Below are 18,011 nucleotides of genomic sequence, written 5' to 3'. Positions count from 1 at the left end.
GCGAGGGAGCAGACACCATGGGGCAAGGTGCTTCCAGCAGTCCTTGACGGACCAGAGCAGATCCAGTGCACAGGGCGAGTGTATCTAAACGCTGGCTTGCTGCAAAACAGCCATAGTACTGACCAAATGCTAGGGACAGAGCCCATGGAGCTGGGGTGAGAGCCGTCCGGGGATCACACATGCAACAGACCCCTTCCAACATGGCCTCTCTTCTACCCCCTTTATAGGGATCTGAAGGCCTTTTCAGGTGCAAGCAATTAAGCACAGGGGCGGGGCAAGGAGAGCAAGTTAATTGCTACCCACTTCTAGTCCAACACTACGTCACCGGGTCATTACAAATTAGGACTGAAACGCCCCAACACCTGCTACCCTGATTAGCCTACCTGTGATAAGCCATTGGCTATGTCTCATTCCGCCCACTTCTACCCTTCGACCACTTAGTTTTAAGTATATAGTGTAGATAACACAAAAAGTCAGTGCACTGAAGGTACCCGGATGACCCCCTAAAAACGGTCAAAAAGTTCAGTGTGGAACGATGGACCCTACTCGCACTAAACGGACGCCATCTTGACTAAAAAGCGGAAGGGGAGGGACCAAGGACGTCGTGGAGGTTTTTCAAATTTGAAAACAATGGCGGACAATTCAACCGAGCCTGTATCGTCGCAGGTCCGGTTGTCTCTGCTTTCATAAATGTAAGCAATGGTGGTAAAACGAGACATTGTACTGTTGTCTAATGCATCACTTACATGTCCCTCACTGACTGAAGCCGACATAATTATTTGCCGAGTTAATAAGCCTAAAAGTTACAGGTTAATGCTACCTAGCTACCTAGCACGTTAAGCCAGCCAGCCACTGGGATGAGCATGTTATACATGTTAACTCTGGTATTAATGTAAGTAACAGCAGAAATACACAACGTTTACTGTTGTCTAATACATTAATTACATGTCATCACGGACTAAAGCCTACAATCATTGGGAGAGTTAACGTAACCTAGCTACCTAGCACGTCACGTTTGTAACGTTCATTCCGCCTGTCATTTCCTGTAAGTGTGTTAACAAAAGTGTTGATTTTGGGACAGTACTAATCATCGAAAGTGGGCACTACGGCAGTAAGTGGTCAGTGCACATTCTCAGGGCACTGACGGAAGTAGGTGGAATGAGACATAGCCCCTGTCTGCAGCACTCATTCCCAGATTGACACGAAATCACCATGGTTGATTGGTTGCAGCAGTGCTGCACTCCCTCTCCAAATTTCAGAACGTCTCGCCCATTTTGAAATGTGAAGTGGGTGGAGTTATGGGGTGAAGTAACTCTTTAAACTATGTATATCTTCAATAGAAACAGTCCTATTAGATTCCTATCATATTTTGGAACCAAAGCTCCACAGGAGTCCCTATACGATTTTAGTTCCAAAGTATGCTAGGATTGATTCAATAGATTTTGCCTGTAATTGAATTAGCTTTAGTTTATGTGCATTGCCTGTAATCATATAAATTAGTTTAAAACATTAAGAATGAGAATATGGAAAAATAGGCACTGTCAAGGATATATTAGATTTGTGTCATTAGAATGGAATAGAATTATGCAATACAATGTTTAGTGGCTGAGCCTATTACAGGGGAGCTACAGTACACCAGGCGCTTAACTGAAGCATTCCGTTCGCAGCGCGTAAAATTCATTTCAGAAGACTGGTCTATTTTTTTCGAACATATGCGCCATTGTCTTTAGTGTCAACATATTAGAATGGAATTCTAAGGAAGCTGTCAGGAAGCAGTCCCTGAGGTCATCATGATTCATGACATCACACACGTGGAACCCTCAGGATCGTTTGCGTCCTGCTGAAGGAAGGAGGCCCAATCAGGACTGGAGATTGGCAGGCATGCCTGGAAGTGGTTCCAAAATCTACAGTAGATGGAATGAAATCCAACACACACAGTTAAAAAACACATAACCATGTAATTTAATGTCTATCTATGAGTAGTTCAGTAACGTTAACGTTAGGAATGTCATAAGTGGCTATTTCAGCATGTAAATATGTCTGTCTAATCTGCAGAGAGTAGTTCAGTCATGTTAGGCTATTAAATGCTGTCATGTGAGTAATAATTAATATGTCTGCAATAGTGAAAACTAGTGAAAACTGAAATTATGAGGAGGACAGAGCCTGATATGGATGCTTTACAATTTGCTTATAGGCCACATAGGGGAGTGGAGGACGCTACAGCTACTCTATCTAATATGATTTTTAAACATTTAGAGGGTAGGGACACACATGTTCGCCTCTTATTTATTGATTTTATGCCGGCTTTTAACTCCATTCAGCCACATGTCCTAGTAGAAAGGCTTGTGGAACAATTCAACTTAAGTAACAACCTTGTAGGATGGATTCTTCAGTTTTTAACAAACCGAACACCCGAGTGAGAGTCAATGGCACCTTTTCTGACCAGACCTGCAGTTCCACAGGGTCCCCGCAGGGCTGTGTCCTGTCTCCTCTCTTTTTCATTTTATACACAAACATGTGCCGCAGCAACAGAGATGATAGGCACATTCTCAAATATGCTGATGACACCGTGATTGTCAGCCTATTAAAGGGGAAAGAGGCTAGTCATGGTCCAATTGTTGCTGAATTCACAGACTGGTGTGACAAGTCATACCTGCAGCTGAATGTCACAAAAACTAAAGACATGACAATAGACTTCAGGAAACACCACCAGGTCCAGATGCCTACAGACATAAAAGGTCAGACAGTGGAGATGGTAGACAAATACAAATACCTGGGCACTATCATAGACAACAAGCTCACTTTTGAGGCTAACTGTGAAGCTGTTTTTAAAAAGGCCAATCAACGTCTGTACTGTCTTAGGAAACTGTCCTACCTACACATAGACCGAACCCTGCTGACCCTTTTTTACCGTGCTTTTATTGAATCAATCATATCCTTCTGTCTGGCATGTTGGTTTAGCAACTTGTCTCTTAAAAGCAAAAACTCCCTTAGCCAAATAGTTAGGTGGTCTAGCAGGCTAATTGGTGAGCCACAACTTAGCCCTGATACCCTCTACACCAAGCAGTTGCTGAGGATAGCAGGCTCCATCCTGGATCACAGTTCCCATCCGCTACATACAGAATTTCAGCTCCTCCCATCCGGCCTTAGATTTAAACTGCCCACCTGCAAAACCAAACGATTTAGAGGGAGTTTTATCCCCTCTGCAATCAGGGAAGTTAACAAAACCGAACTGAAACTAAGGCCATAAGTTTTTACCAATGAGATGCACTGGCGCACTTTATACGTCTTCTTCCAAGTGGTTACTATTAGTCCTGTCTGTGGTGTCATAATGTCTGTGTTCTTAATTGCCTGTCCTGTGGTTTGATGTGTTTTAATGTCTATTATGTTGTATGTTCCTTAATGTGCCAACTCACTTGTCTGCACACCAAATCTACCTCCGGGTATAAATAAAGTTATCTAATCTAATCTAATCTAATAGTCCATAGTTGTGTTAAAAGTTGGCAAAACAGCGGTGAAGGTTTTTTGTGTTTGTCTAAGTTCTGGTACCTTGTTTTGTGTGTGTGTGTGTGTGTATGTCTACCTAAGTTTGTGTGTGTGTGTGTGCTGATACCTTGTTTTGTGTGTGTGTTAGGGGTGTGCAAAAAAAAGAAAGAAAAAAAAAACATGATTCACTTTTGTAGCGAGATTCAAACTTTACCGATTCAAAATCGATTCATAGAATTCAAAAAATCCATTCATACTTTTTTCCCAGTTTGTAACGGGGTTGAAACTGTTAAAATGAGTTTAGCTCGCCATTCCCATTTACCATTTATCATGAAAGCACTGAGTTCAGCAGAAGTAGCCCAGAGCTCTGAGTAGTGTTGTTTTTGGCGGCCTGTTTTGGTTTTAGTTTTAGTCTAGTCATTAAAAGTATTAAACAGGGGTGTGATTCTTCCGTTTTTAAACGGAATTCCGTTTTTTCAGGCCTGAAAATGAGACCCACGCAATTCGTATGGATCCGCTGAGTTTTTTTTTTTTAGGGGGGGGGGGGGGGTCAGAGGTTTATATTTCTGTAGCCTAAACACAGACCATTGCTTTATAATAGGCCGCTGACAATGATGACGGTTTTGGCGCTTCTTTCATTCATATCACTCCGCAAGCCTTGTCCGTTCTCTCACTAGTGGAATTCATTGAAAGTGAAAGCAGACGGGTTGATGACTGTTTGATGGAAGTTCGATGTGTGAGTGTGTGGTAAACTATTTGTTTCTTAGCAGAAGCCATGAAACGGTAAAGGTCAAATTATTTGTTTAGGTATTATTATTAAGTTAAGTAGTATTTATTAAGTTTTTGCTTCGCGTTCGCGTCCAGTTTGACGTGTCTGGATTTTCCGATAATGACGACAATCTCCTGGTGCTGATAGCCTATTGACTTTTAATTTCTGCGTGTGTAAACTAGTCTAGGCTACTGTACTTGAAGTTAGCTGTGACAGACTAGCCTACTGGTTTTCATCGTTTTCAAAGTTATATGTCATCATATCATACCACAGGCGGCGCCACCCATCCACAAATAACCCCCCACCACCATCCGCGAGCAGAGAGAACGGGGCCCGCGCCAGCCCCACCCCATCCAAAAATAAGCATAACATCTGATTATTAAAGTATGGCTATAGGCTACTGGTAAGAGAAGAGCTGGTTTAAAATTCAATTAAAGCCTACCTTACATTGACAGACTTTGCAAAGATTTGGAAAAGATTTTTGAAAGACTACATTCTCAGACCCTCTCACATCTAAAGACAATTCATTGAGTTTTTAGTCACAGTCTAGTCACAGGCCAGTCTCAGCCAGTCTAGGATTTTGCAAAGACTGTGGGTCACTATTTACAAGACTGCTGCTAGATTCCTTCAAATTATTTCCATCGTGCACTAGGCTACACGTCATCATCAACAGGAACTCACATGATAGCCTACTCATATCGAAGTAATTTTTTCGCGTTTCTGCAGCATTGTTTGATGTGTGACATCACTAGCAGATATAGAGTTGTTCTGTCACGTAGAATAGCCGACTAATAAATCATCAGAAATGATTAAGAAATGAAATAACAACTAATCATATAGGCTACAGCTGTCGCCTATTTTCCCCCTTCCTGTTTCGTGTTCGACCTAGGTCACTATTGGTTTTTAATGTTCAGATCACTATTTGCATGAGCCACGACTGAAAAGACTTCCGATAATATCAAACATGTTTGATATTGTCGTAACGGCAAAACTAGGAAAAGACTGACTCCGACGGACTTAAAACCGCTAAGATTGGCACCACTAAACGATTTAGATGACGGGAGCGCGCCGAGATTTTGGAAATTTAGTCGCCGACTGTTAAAACAGACCAAAATCGTGCAATGTAAGCCAGCCTAAACATGCGCTATTTAACCACTGGAGACCGACTGTATTGCAGTCTGCCGACACAGCCAGGCAACGCTCCCAACCCATTAATTAGTTTTGGGCACGAATGAATGGGTTTGCCCTTAGTTTAAATGGAGGCGTGGGGAGAACGCGCGGCAGCTATTGTTATGTATGAAGCCGGCAAACAAAGTTTCCTAGGCTACTGTATTCACCCACAATAGTTGTGCATCAGCATTGACTTGCCTCCCGACAGCGTCCTGTGAGCCGAGATCCAGCCGGTTTTTGATCGTTTTTGATGCTGAAGAAAGTAGTCCGGCAAGTTGCTGGGGTCACGAAAGTAAAGTGTTTTTCTTCTCAAAACCATATGCGTTCAAAAGAGTGATATATTTGCACCACAAAAACGTTGTCCAGCTATCAGTTATGCGCAGTGATAGGAATCGAGAAAAATAGTGCCAAGTGATAAAGAGGTTTGAATTTTTCCTGGACAACGTTTTTGTGGTGCAAATATATCACTCTTTTGAACGCATATGGTTTTGAGAAGAAAAACACTTTACTTTCGTGACCCCAGCAACTTGCCGGACTACTTTCTTCAGCATCAAAAACCGGCTGGATCTCGGCTCACAGGACGCTGTCGGGGGGTGAGTCAGTGCTGATGCACAACGTTGCTGACAGGGAACCCATATAACTTCGTGTCTTAAAACCCGAACTATCCCTTTAAGAACCTGGCCTCGGAGTTGACTAAGGGCGAGACAAGTTCACTTACCTATGCGGCATTGAGAACGACTGCCTCCCCCCCCCCTTCTCTCTCTCGACAGACACTAGCCTGACTGAGCCTGACACTAGCCTAATTATGTAAATGTGAAAATGTGTGTGTGAATGCCGAACCACGAATTCACTTAGAAGTTAACTTAAAATTTTGAAAAAAATATAGCTTTTTTCAGCAGACATCACAAACATAAAAAAAAAATCGCAAAACTGACAACATCTTTCTTTTTTTTTTTATTTATATCTTTTGGAGCGATGTATGCCTTTTATTGATGGGATCCGGAAAGAATCACTTTTATTGATGGCGACCCAGAACTCAGAAAGGTCCAAGTCCTCACAACCAAAGTGACAGAGCAGACATCTCTGTTGAATCGTTTCTGGGGAAGAATGGTGAGGGCCATAGCAAGACTGAAGCGTTGGGCAAGGAAAATGAAGGTGCTAAAAGAAAGATCATAGTCTACAACACTTGATGAAAGGAAGGATGCTGAACTATTCATAATCCGCTTAGTCCAAAAAGACGTTTTCAGTGGAGAAATCCAAGCTCTCAAAGAAAGGAAAGAGGTGAAATCAAATCAGACCTCCAGACTGTACAAACTACGCCCATTTGTAGATGAGCACAATATTCTGAGGGTGGGAGGAAGATTGACCAATGCAGCTCTCCATCCCAATGTGAAGTACCCGGCTATTCTTCCAAAAGGCCATCATGTATCCCGGCTCCTCAAGGCCCGATCACATTATAGACGGCATGCGCTGCGCTCACCGCTAGGTTACTCTTGGTTGAGATAACATTCTACGATTTTTGTTGTTGTTACCGCTCCTATTTCTATGGTTACTGCTGGGCTCCGCGCAAAAGACCATTCACTTACAGCGCGCCGCGGTCAAAGTTGAACATGTTTCAACTTTGACCGCGGCAAGCGCAACAGCGGCAAAGCGGCAAAATGCCGCCGGCGCTGCGCTTTGCTGAGCACAGCGGCAGAGCCGTTTTTGCGCTCTCAACCCATTGAAATGAATGGGTTTCATAGCGCATGCCGTCTATAATGTGATCGGGCCTTTATAAAGCATTTTCATGAGCGAATCTGCCATCCAGGCCGCAGCATGACCATGAATGAGATCCGATCTAAGGGCATTTGGATTCTGGGATGTAACTAGGGGTGCAACGGATCGAAAAAGTCACGGTTCGGATCGTTCCTCGGATCAAGAGTCACGGATCGGATCATTTTTCGGATCAGCAAAAAAAAAAAAAAAAAAAAAAAGACAAGACAAGACAAATAAACATAGTTTTGTCTTTGACGGGATGTTGTAACGTGGCTCAAGCACTTTCAGCATGTGTTTAGAGTAGGCTAGTGTTGTCACGATACCAAAATTATTGTTTCAATACCGATAGGAGTCAAGAATGACTTTTTCGATGCTTTTTTACAATTTTAGTTGATTTGGTGTTTAATCACCTTATATTGAATATTGTGTGATCATTCACACCAGTGGCCATCCAAGATTCTGCTTGACCCTCCACACACAATCTGCATTATTACTAGTAGCTACAAATGTTTAGTCATTTCATTTGTGTACTGATTTAGCTATCTTGGTGTGGTGGTGCTAATGTGGTGTGTGGAGTGCGCATAGGAGGTATGTGTAATTGAGTCCCTGTCGCTTTAAGAAATAACGTGAGGGTAATTAGGCTTCAGTCTCACGGTTTTATTCTTGAGAAAATAAGTTGGATATAGTGCATGATGACAAGGATATTTCATTAGATAAAATACATGTTAATAAAACTAACAAGTCGAAGAAAATCTTTCTGGGATCATAAAAGAGATGAGTGTCTTGCAATGCTCCTTTATGATTTTAGTGAGCACAAGCTATCTCCAGATGTACACGTTAGCAAAGGTTGCGTAGCTTATTGCTGACATTGAACCCAACAGGCTAAGCCTAAATTACCTAAATATCATAGCATAGGTAGGTGCGCAACAAACTTGAGATGTAAGTGTGCACAAACGAACTTGATATTAGGCCATTATTGTGTTGCTGCTATGCAGCCACAGCAGCACTTAAACTAGCAGCCATGTAGGCTATTGCTGGTTATGGCAAGACCGCTAATAAAGTGTGAGAGAGCAGAAAAGACGCGCAGGCAGGCTAGGGGAGCAAAGCAGGGAGGGACTAGAAGCATGGCTTGTGGACACGCATGTTACTTCAAAAGAACACACGGACATTATTATTAATAATTATCATAAATCAATCCGCGGATCATGTGTGTGCCGAACCGAAGATACTGATCCGAACGGATCACGGATCAATGATGATCCGTTGCACCCCTAGATGTAACAGTGAGGTATCTTCAATCATCTACAAATGTGTAAAATGCAAGAAGTATCGTAAAGGCACTCAAGAACAAGTTATGGCTGATCTACCACCTGAAAGGTTAGAGACTACTCCCCCATTTACGCACAGTGGCATGGACTGTTTCGGACCGTTCTATGTAAAGGATGGAAGAAGAGAATTGAAAAGGTACGGCCTTCTGTTTACTTGCATGTGTTCGAGAGCGATTCATATTGAAGTGCTTGATGACCTCAGTTCTGATGCATTCCTGAATGCTTTGCGCTGCTTTATTTCCATTCGTGGCAGCGTAAGTCAGCTTCGTAGTGATCAAGGCACTAACTTTGTGGGTGCGAAGATAGAGTTCATGGAAGTCATGAAGGGGTTCACTCAAGAGGCATGAAAGATCTGGGTTGTCGTTTCATCTTCAATACACCTTCCTCCAGTCACATGGGTGGAGTCTGGGAGCGACAGATCCGAACAGTGCGGAGTGTCTTGACAGCCATCTTAGATCAGTCTGCAACAACTCTGGATAGCTCCTCTTTGAGAACATTCATGTATGAAGCTATGGCAGTGGTAAACAGTCGACCCCTGACCTCCGAATTTTTAAATGATCCGTTGGCACCAGAGCCGTTAACCCCTAATCACATATTGACAATGAAGTCAGACATTATTGCGGCTCCACCTGTTCTAGAGTTCTCTAGGCAAGATCTCTATTTGAGAAAGAGATGGAAGAGAGTCCAATTTTTAGCTAATGAGTTCTGGGCAAGATGGAAGAAGGAGTATCTTTGAAATGAAATGAATGATAACTGTATTGAGATTGTATGTAATGGCATGTATTTAAATGATTAATATTGTAATATGTGATGGACTCAATCTCCCACAATGCATTCACGTATGTCACTTCCTGTTAGTTGTAGTTGAACCTAATGAATGAGCTTGTGGGGCTCCAAGGTAGCTACTGGTTTGACACGCTTATACTCTCAAGAAGTTACTGAAGTTATGTGGTCTTAACAGCTCAAGAGTTAGCCCAGTTTTATACCATCTCATACTCAACCCAACAACAAGTTTAACCTCGCCTCTTAGCCAACAAGCAGGCACAAGTGGTATGTTACGCTTTGTTTGTTTATTATTCTAATTATGCTTAAGTTTGTGTTTGTGTTTATGAACGTATGATTGACCCTGGTATGTTTGTCTTGTTTGTGTAGTTCTACGTTGTTTGTATCAATAAAACATCAGTATTAAGAACCTGGCCTCGGAGTTGACTAAGGGCGAGACAAGTTCACTTACCTATGCGGCATTGAGAACGACTGCCTCCCCCCCTTCTCTCTCTCGACAGACACTAGCCTGACTGACTGACAAAGAAATTTCTATATTTATCATTATGAACTTCACTTGTGTGCGTCAAAGTTATAATCCACACTTTCACATGTGTTCAGAGTTGTTATTCACAGAGTTGTTATTCATAACTTGTTATTCACAGTTTCACTTGGGAGACTCACAGGAAAGTTATGCACCTGGTAAAGATAAGACATTTAGGGAGTTAGGATGGAGCTCTCGACTGAAGGTCATTCTCATGTGTTTTGATCTGCTTGTTAAATAAAAGAGCCTCTTTGCGTCCAAGAGCTCAGAGACTGTTTCGGAGAGGTAAAGCACCTCCTCTCTACGTCTCTCCTCTTGGCGCCAGAGTAGTTAATGAAAATTATACTACTTGTCTGTGGTTCTTGTGTCATAATATTGGGAAGACTGAGCCTGACACTAGCCTAATTATGTAAATGTGAAAATGTGTGTGTGAATGCTGAACCACGAATTCACATAGAAGTTAACTTAAAATTTAGAAAAAAATATAGCTTTTTTCAGCAGACATTACAAACATAAAAAAAAATCGCAAAACTGACAACATCTTTAATTTTTTTTATTTATATTTTTTGAGCGATTTATGCCTTTTATTGATGGGATCCGGAAAGAATCACGGAGTGGGAATTGAACCTGGGTCGCCGGCGCATTGCAGGTGCCTCAACCAGTAGCGCCACAGCTGGGGTGGTTTAGTTCATCTGTGCCTTTGCCTCCTTAGTATGCTTTGGTTTGCAGAGTAATCCTCATGAAAATGTAAGCTATATGCAGAGGCATTTTTCAAAGTTTACCTAGGCCCTCTACGAAATACAGTAGGCTAGCATACAAAGCTTATCTTTTAATCGTAGTTCCGTAGGCTTTTCGAAATTGCGCTGTTGGCAGCGGAGGACAGTTAAAGAGGAACTATGCAGGATTGCCGATTTCATCTCTGGTTTCGTTTTTCGTTTTCGCTCGTTTTATGCTTGCATTTTCTCTGCAGAGCTTCCCCGACAGCTTTAGCGTGTATATTTATACATCTATAGGCTATATTTAAATATATAAATTGCAAGCGTGGTGCAAAAGTTCTGACATGTTAAACTGGCGTTAGTCATTAATTCACCACATGATAAAATGCTGTCGTAGCTTGATGCACAGTAGCCTACGGTAGCATATGCCTATCTCTGAATCAACATGAACATGCATACCTAGATCTATAAGTTGGAAGAAATTTATTTTGTGGAGCTAGGCCTACTAGTCGATGGTTACAATGAATCACCCTCACTGCCCTATCGCATATAGCTGACCATCCATTGTTACAATGTTACAAAATGCGCAATCTTCTCCGTGCATGTACGGTTAAATTTCTGTTAACACTTCAGGGTCTGAGGCCTTTTCAGGCACTTTGAGGCAGTCAGGTATTCCTTGAGATTTTTAAGTTTTAACTTTTTCATCTAACTAATAACATCTATGCAAAAGTGGCACATGTGGTTATATTCTAGAGGTCCTCCACAATAAGAAAATGAGAGTGAAGTGGATGTAAGGAAATTACTTTTTATTATAATTCAGCGTAAACACATCTATTTAAAAAAACGATTTTCAAAGGTATTCAAACTTTATAAAAAAGCATACTATAAATATATCTATCGAACACTTTTGAAGTCTGCATCTTGTAAACATAAGTACTGGCTACATAAGAGTGGGGGGAAAAATCAGAAATAGTTTGTGGTTTCACTACAAATTGGAAAAAAGTCACACTAAATGGGTCACTTAGTGAGTGTTTCTTTCAAATGCAAATTAAGTTAAATAGGCTTTTTAAATGGGCCTGCTGCAGGTGAGAGGACTGAAATCCTAGGATTTTCTTTTATTGTTTTTACAAAGTCCCATTGATACACTCTCTTTTAAAACATATATATATATATATTTGTAAACTAGTTGATCAAAGGTTTCTAATGGTGTCACTTATATGTTTCTAGGACAAAAACTCGCGGAGTGTCAGACGTGTTTCTGGAACAGATCAAAAAATCCAACCGATGGGATGGCAGACCCCTAAGGGTTAAATACATTTTATTTTCAGTTGTCAAAAGTGGTGGGGACAAAATCTGTGATAACAAAAAGTGCTGGGTAGGCTACATGTACCCAGCGTCCCCGGTTAAAATGAACGCATGCCTCCGTTTTAAAATAGCCTATAAATAACATTTCTAAGTAGGCCTAGCATATAAATGAATTTCGTCTTCGTCTTGACAACTATAGCCAATTCACGGAAATGCGGTCTCGCACAGTGGGTGATTGGCACCACCCTACCCAGCCTGGAGACACTCCACAACACCAAGGCATTGAAGAGGGCAAGAAAGATCATGGAGGACCCTTCACATCCAGGCTACGCCCTCTTCCAAATGCTTCCCTCTGGGAGAAGGCTACAGCTCCCGAGAGCTGTGAAGTCCCGGCATGGCCTGAGCTTCTTCCCAACAGCTGCCAGGCTATTCAATCACAGCTCGAACTCTCTCTAGGACTGAATGCACTGATGCACTATTTGCACTTTTACTGTTTGTCCACTGCACTTTACTGCTCACTGCCTGCATATCATCAGCACTATCAACATTACTACCTCAGCTTCTGACATGACAATATTCACTATTGTCATGTCTGTTTTTGTCAACCATATCCATACGTGAATGTCAGTAAAGCATTCCTATTGTGTATCTTACACCTTATAAGAAAAAATAAAAGAAATGCACACCCTTTGAGGTGCTGGCAGGGAACGTAACGTATAGAAAAATATTATATTATGCCGCACACTCGGTTCTCAATCTCAAATTCATTGACACCAACGTTTCGGCCAGTTGGCCTTTTTCAAGGTTTCTCAATGGAACTGGTAGTGATTTTATACAGCCCATGCCAAACCAAGGCATTATGGGTAATTGGTTATACAATCAAGTCAGAACCACACAGATAGTCAATAATCATGCAATCACTAGAACATTGTTACATTACAGAACTAACAGTTATTATTCACTGAAATGTGTAAATTAATTATATTGTATGCTGGTGGGGTTGTATATTTGGCAAATTATCTCTGATGTTTGTTACATTTCTCAATCTGTAATGTAATGTAACAATCAGTGTTGCCACAGTTACTTTGGAAAAGTAATCCGATTACTGACTACTGCTTACTCCTTTTAAAAAGTAACTTAGTTACTTTACCGATTACTTGATTTTTAAAGTAACTACATTAGATTACTTAGTTACTTTTTAAACTAAGCCCCCCGCCACCTCAACATAAAAATGGCAACCGGTTTTGCCAATATTCACTTTATTGCAGTAACGTTTACAATATATAGGCTAAGACATCACAACCTGCAAAAAGTAATTTCAGGGAGGTATCTAAAAATACTTTAACCTACTGAGATAGCCTAATAACCCACAGATTCTTGAATTTCCCCTTGGCTTGAATTTCCCCTTCTATCTATCTACTATCTATCTATCAGATGAGTAGGCTATGTTTGTTCAATAATGTCTAGTCAGTAGCCTATACCAAATAAGGAAGGCCTATACTGTAGATAGGAACTGGTAATAAAATATCTGTATATCCTTCTACAGCCTTTTAGAATATGCCAATGAAATTACACTTGTTAAACTCACCTCGAAAAGTCTTTTGCAATCATTTAATCCACCATGGGCGATGCTAAAGTCATAGTGCAGTGTGCAAGACTCTGCCATGACGCTACTGTAACATATACATTGACCTAATTAATTTAGTTTGGGAGAAAAGAGATAAAAGCCCGCCTACACAGACAACGTATTGGTTGATATAGCGAAATAGCCCAGTCAGGGTGCACTCTGTTTTGGATGCTTCTTGGGCACACACACTCACCCCTCTCTCTCCCTCTCCGTTGCGGCCGTCGGGGAGCCGCTATACAGTATGCAAACTCGGGATGTCTTGCTAGACAGAATTTTGTCGCCAACACAGAGTGTATCACGTACCTTAATGTTGTCATGTGTAGATGACACAAACTCAAAATATGTCTACTGACTGCATTTACATCTAGAAAACGCGCATCTCTCTTCTCCCTGCATTGTTGTTTACGTTTGTGTCGATGCGTGGAGCCTATACACACGAGTTGTCCTCATGCTGAGAACGTGAGCATACACGACAAGAAGAAAGCTAAATGAAAATGACAAAAATAGTAACGCACATTGACTTGATAAGTAACTTTAATCTGATTACTGGTTTGGAAATAGTAGCGCGTTAGATTACTCGTTACCGAAAAAAGTGGTCAAAATACAGTAACGCGTTACTAAGTAGTTACTACGTTGCATCCAAGCTGAAATACAGACGTGCAGAAAATAATAACATTGTATGTGACGGAGGTGGATTGTAGCTAGTTGGAGGCCATGTAGGCTATAAAATAGCGATCTTTTACGTTCAGCAGAATCCTAGGATATGCCCGCTTGACAACGGGATAGAACTAATGACTGGCTTTTGGCCGTAGCAACCAGCCATTTAGAACTAACGACTGGCCTTTGGCCATAGCAACCATCCATTTAGAACTAGTAACGGCAGTTTTGTCCTGCAAGTAAAAAGTTGATATGTGGCGGAAAGTAGTTCCACAATCACGACAGTTTTAGCGGTGTAAACGTTTAGATTGTAATAGGAAATTAACACTACACAAGTGCCAATGGTGAAATAAATACAGGTGAAGAATACAAACAGGAGATAAGCGGGATAACGGTCTTTGAGGTCGACCGGTTCGATGCTTCGCATGTCGCATGTGAGTTCTAGACCTCCTCACCTAGCCATTATTTGCATCGAACCGGTCACCTCGTCGGTCGTTATTCCTTACCTAATGCCTCGGTTTGGCATGGGCTGTATAAAATCACTGCTTGCCAGTTCCATTGAGAAACCTTGAAAAAGGCCAACTGGCCAAAACGTTGGTGTCAGTAAATTTGAGACTGAGAACAGAGTGTGGCAAAATAATCTTTTTCTATATCTTACACCTTATGGCAATAAATTTAACCTTGACCTTGACCTTTAAAAAGATATCATTTGTAGCTGTTCTTTTCTGGTGTTGGGTTTGTCCTGTCGGTATTTTCCGATGCTGATGATAGCAATCTCATGATGCTGCCGTGCATTGACTAGACCTATTGTGCTTGAAATTAGCTGTGGCAGACTAGGCTTACTGTTTTTTATAGTTTTAATCAAAGTATCTAGGCTTACAAAATCGTTGAACACTTTACCATTTTGCGTTAGTCCAGACCTTCACCTTGGTGAACCAGTCACCATGTATATTTTGAGAGGGCCTTATTACCGTGAGAAAAAGGTGATAACGGCATACTTGTCTTGTATGTAACATTGGGCTGAATTTTAGTGAAAACATAGCCTATACTGTAGCATTGTGCAAACATAGCCTACAAGTCTGCATTGCAGGCAGGCAGGCAGTGATGTAGCCTACACTAGGTTTCAAAGTGGGTGCCATGACGTATGCTTAGGGGTGCCGCGTAATGGTCCAAGGCTTGATCATTTAATGACATTTTTAAAAAGTCATAATGTAATATCAATTGAAGTTTTATTTGCAGCACAAACAACAACAGGCTACAGTTTACTGTTGATTCAGGGTGTAACCAGAGAGGGTTAAAATGGAGCTTAATCAAGGATCTTTGGTGTTATGTCAACAACAGTTCTTTTGTTCGTTATTCTGTATTGACAAAAGACAGAAAAGAGTGCAGGTAGGCTACTTGCAATGGTTACACTGTTTACAGCTCTTTGAGTCACGGTAAAATGTATTTTTTGGTACATAGCTAATTTAGATATACTTAAGGTGTGGGGGCTTGCGTTTCTTTACGAATCCACCGTCTTAGTTTGTATATAAATGAATATCAAGTGACACACGTAAGAGGGCGATAATAAGCCTACAGGTGGTGACGTTCCGATACCGTGTGTGTGGCTACTTCTTTAGTTACTGAGTTGCTTGCTAAATCTAAGCAATTTACACTTTAGCAGACTTGCTCATATTACTAGCCTGCAAAATGGTTAAAGCAATGCTAGGGCCAATTGCTGCTAAAGAAGTGGAAAAAATAGGGGTGCCGTGGATGGAGAGAGATATGTTCAGGGGTGCCGAGAGCCTGAAAAGTTTGGGAACCACTGGCCTACACAATCCTAGCACAGTATAAAAACAGTTGGGGCCTACAATTTTACTTTAGGAGGAGAGGTGTAGGCTAGGACCTACAGTGTTACTTTGACAGGAGAGGGAAAGGTGTAATTTGATTCCATTTTCAACTGAAATATCAACAACCGATTTTGAATAAACTCTCGAGCCTAAAAATCAATATCGATATCGAACCGTGACATTTTCTGAATCGTGCACCCCTAATGCGTGTCTGTGTGTGTGTGTGTGTGTATGTCTGCCTGATTGTGTGTGTGTGTGTGTGTATTCCCATGTCTCACCTGTGGTGATAAACATCAGGATCTCTGCTGAGTCGGTTCTGGAAACCGATGTACAGATCGTCCCACAATAGACCAGTTTTCACCACGTGTCTCATCACTCCCACCCTGTTCTTCATCTGACACACACACACACAAACACACACACACACACACTTAAATGCTTTTGGTTCCAAAAGGCAAGCAAGGAAAACAACATGTCTCTACATGCCTCAAATACTTTTACAGGTCACAAAACAACAAAAACAATACACACACAATAAACAAAACAACTCAAGACATTGGCCGTTGTTGTGGACATAGCATACAATTCCAAATATAAGACTTATTGTGTTGATCTCTGATCGTTCTTGTCAATACAACGATTCAGCGTACAGATGGTACGGGTTGAGAGTGCTCCTTTCTTTCCCGCACATCGGGAATCCCGAAGCATTGGGACTTTGTATTTAAAACTGCAACCGCAAGGGGGCAACATAGACCGCCCTAATAATATGAAGGTTCGGCTCATGGAAAAACCCGAGGACGCCGCGCTGGTGACAAGCGGAGAAAAAAGACATGACGCTCGGCATGTTAGATTGCAGTTGCAGAGTTTTCGAATGTTTTACAGCCTACCTCACAGCTCTCTCACTCGACGTAGCCTATAACTCAGTCAGTCCAGCAGAGATGCCAGAGCAACGTTTTGGTCAATGGAGAGGGAGAAATGCTCCGCATATCCGTCTCATTTAATCATTAAAATGAAAATGATGACTGGCGAAATTAATCAAACGACGTTTCAATAAACCATTGTTGAAATGAATGAAAATGGTTTTAGAAAATCGCCTATAGGCCTATCAGAAGGAAATAGTTACAAGACCGCATTTCCGTGAATAGGCTATTATTGTCAATGTCAAGGCGAAGACGAAAGAGATGGACAAGATGGACATTTTGGCTACATTTACATGCTAGGAATAGCCTACTTAGAAATGTGTATAGGCTATTTTAAAACGGAGGCATGTTCATTTTAACCGGCGACGCTGGGTAGCCTAAATGTACCCAGCATTTATCACAGATTTTGTCCCCACCACTTTTGACGCCTGAAAATAAAATGTAGGCTATTTAACAGAAATCTAACAGAAAATACATGCCTATGCTTGTCACTTTATTTATAACCGTAGGCTACATGCATGGAGAAGATCGCACATTTTGTAACATTGTAACAATGGATGGTCAGATATGCGATAGGGCAGTGAGGGTGATTCATTGTAACCATCGACTAGCAGGCCTAGCTCCGCAAAATACGTTTCTAGCAACGTATGTATCGTATGCATGTTCATGTTGATTCAGAGATAGGCATAGACTACCATAGGCTGCTGGGCGTCAAGCTATATGACAGCATTTTATCATATGGTGAATTAATAACTAACGTCAGTTTAACATGTCAGAACATTTGATCAGCATTTCAAGTCCATGTCCCGAATAAAGCCTGACGGTGATTACACCCGAGCTGCCTGTGGCGCAACTGGTTGAAGCATATCGTCGCCGTCGGGCGGAAACCTCGTAAGTCCAAATCCATTAGTTTTCAGGAAAAGTTATTAAACATTGTAAGCTTAAAGTTGGAATTATAACTTATATTGTTATCCTTTATTGTTGTGTACCAACATTAACACAATATTTCCCCAAAATCATGTTTAATCGGAGATACGAGCTTTATGACTTGGCAGCAGGGAGATAGGAGTTTACGCTGTCATTGAAAAGAATGGTACGGACGGACATAAAATCGACGGACACTGTGTTTATCGAAATCTGCGG

General features: G+C 41.4%; 1 protein-coding gene across 1 annotated transcript in view; it reads right to left on the bottom strand.

The window, feature by feature from the left end:
* Window positions 1–1,424: 1,424 nt before the first annotated feature.
* LOC134061801 (cytidine monophosphate-N-acetylneuraminic acid hydroxylase-like) overlaps window positions 1,425–18,011 on the bottom strand; it is a 99,018-nt gene continuing 82,431 nt past the window's right edge. The window contains exons 14-15 of the mRNA XM_062517602.1: window positions 16,227–16,342; window positions 1,425–1,904 (exon numbers count right to left, since the gene is read on the bottom strand). Coding sequence (XP_062373586.1) covers window positions 1,796–1,904; window positions 16,227–16,342 — 225 coding nt within the window. The 3' untranslated portion in view covers window positions 1,425–1,795. The remainder of the gene's footprint in view (window positions 1,905–16,226; window positions 16,343–18,011) is intronic.

Source organism: Sardina pilchardus, chromosome 17, assembly GCF_963854185.1.
Source record: "Sardina pilchardus chromosome 17, fSarPil1.1, whole genome shotgun sequence".
NCBI classification, from domain to species: domain Eukaryota; kingdom Metazoa; phylum Chordata; class Actinopteri; order Clupeiformes; family Clupeidae; genus Sardina; species Sardina pilchardus.
Note: the sequence above shows the minus strand (reverse complement) of the source record. Positions and strands in the feature narration are given on the sequence as shown.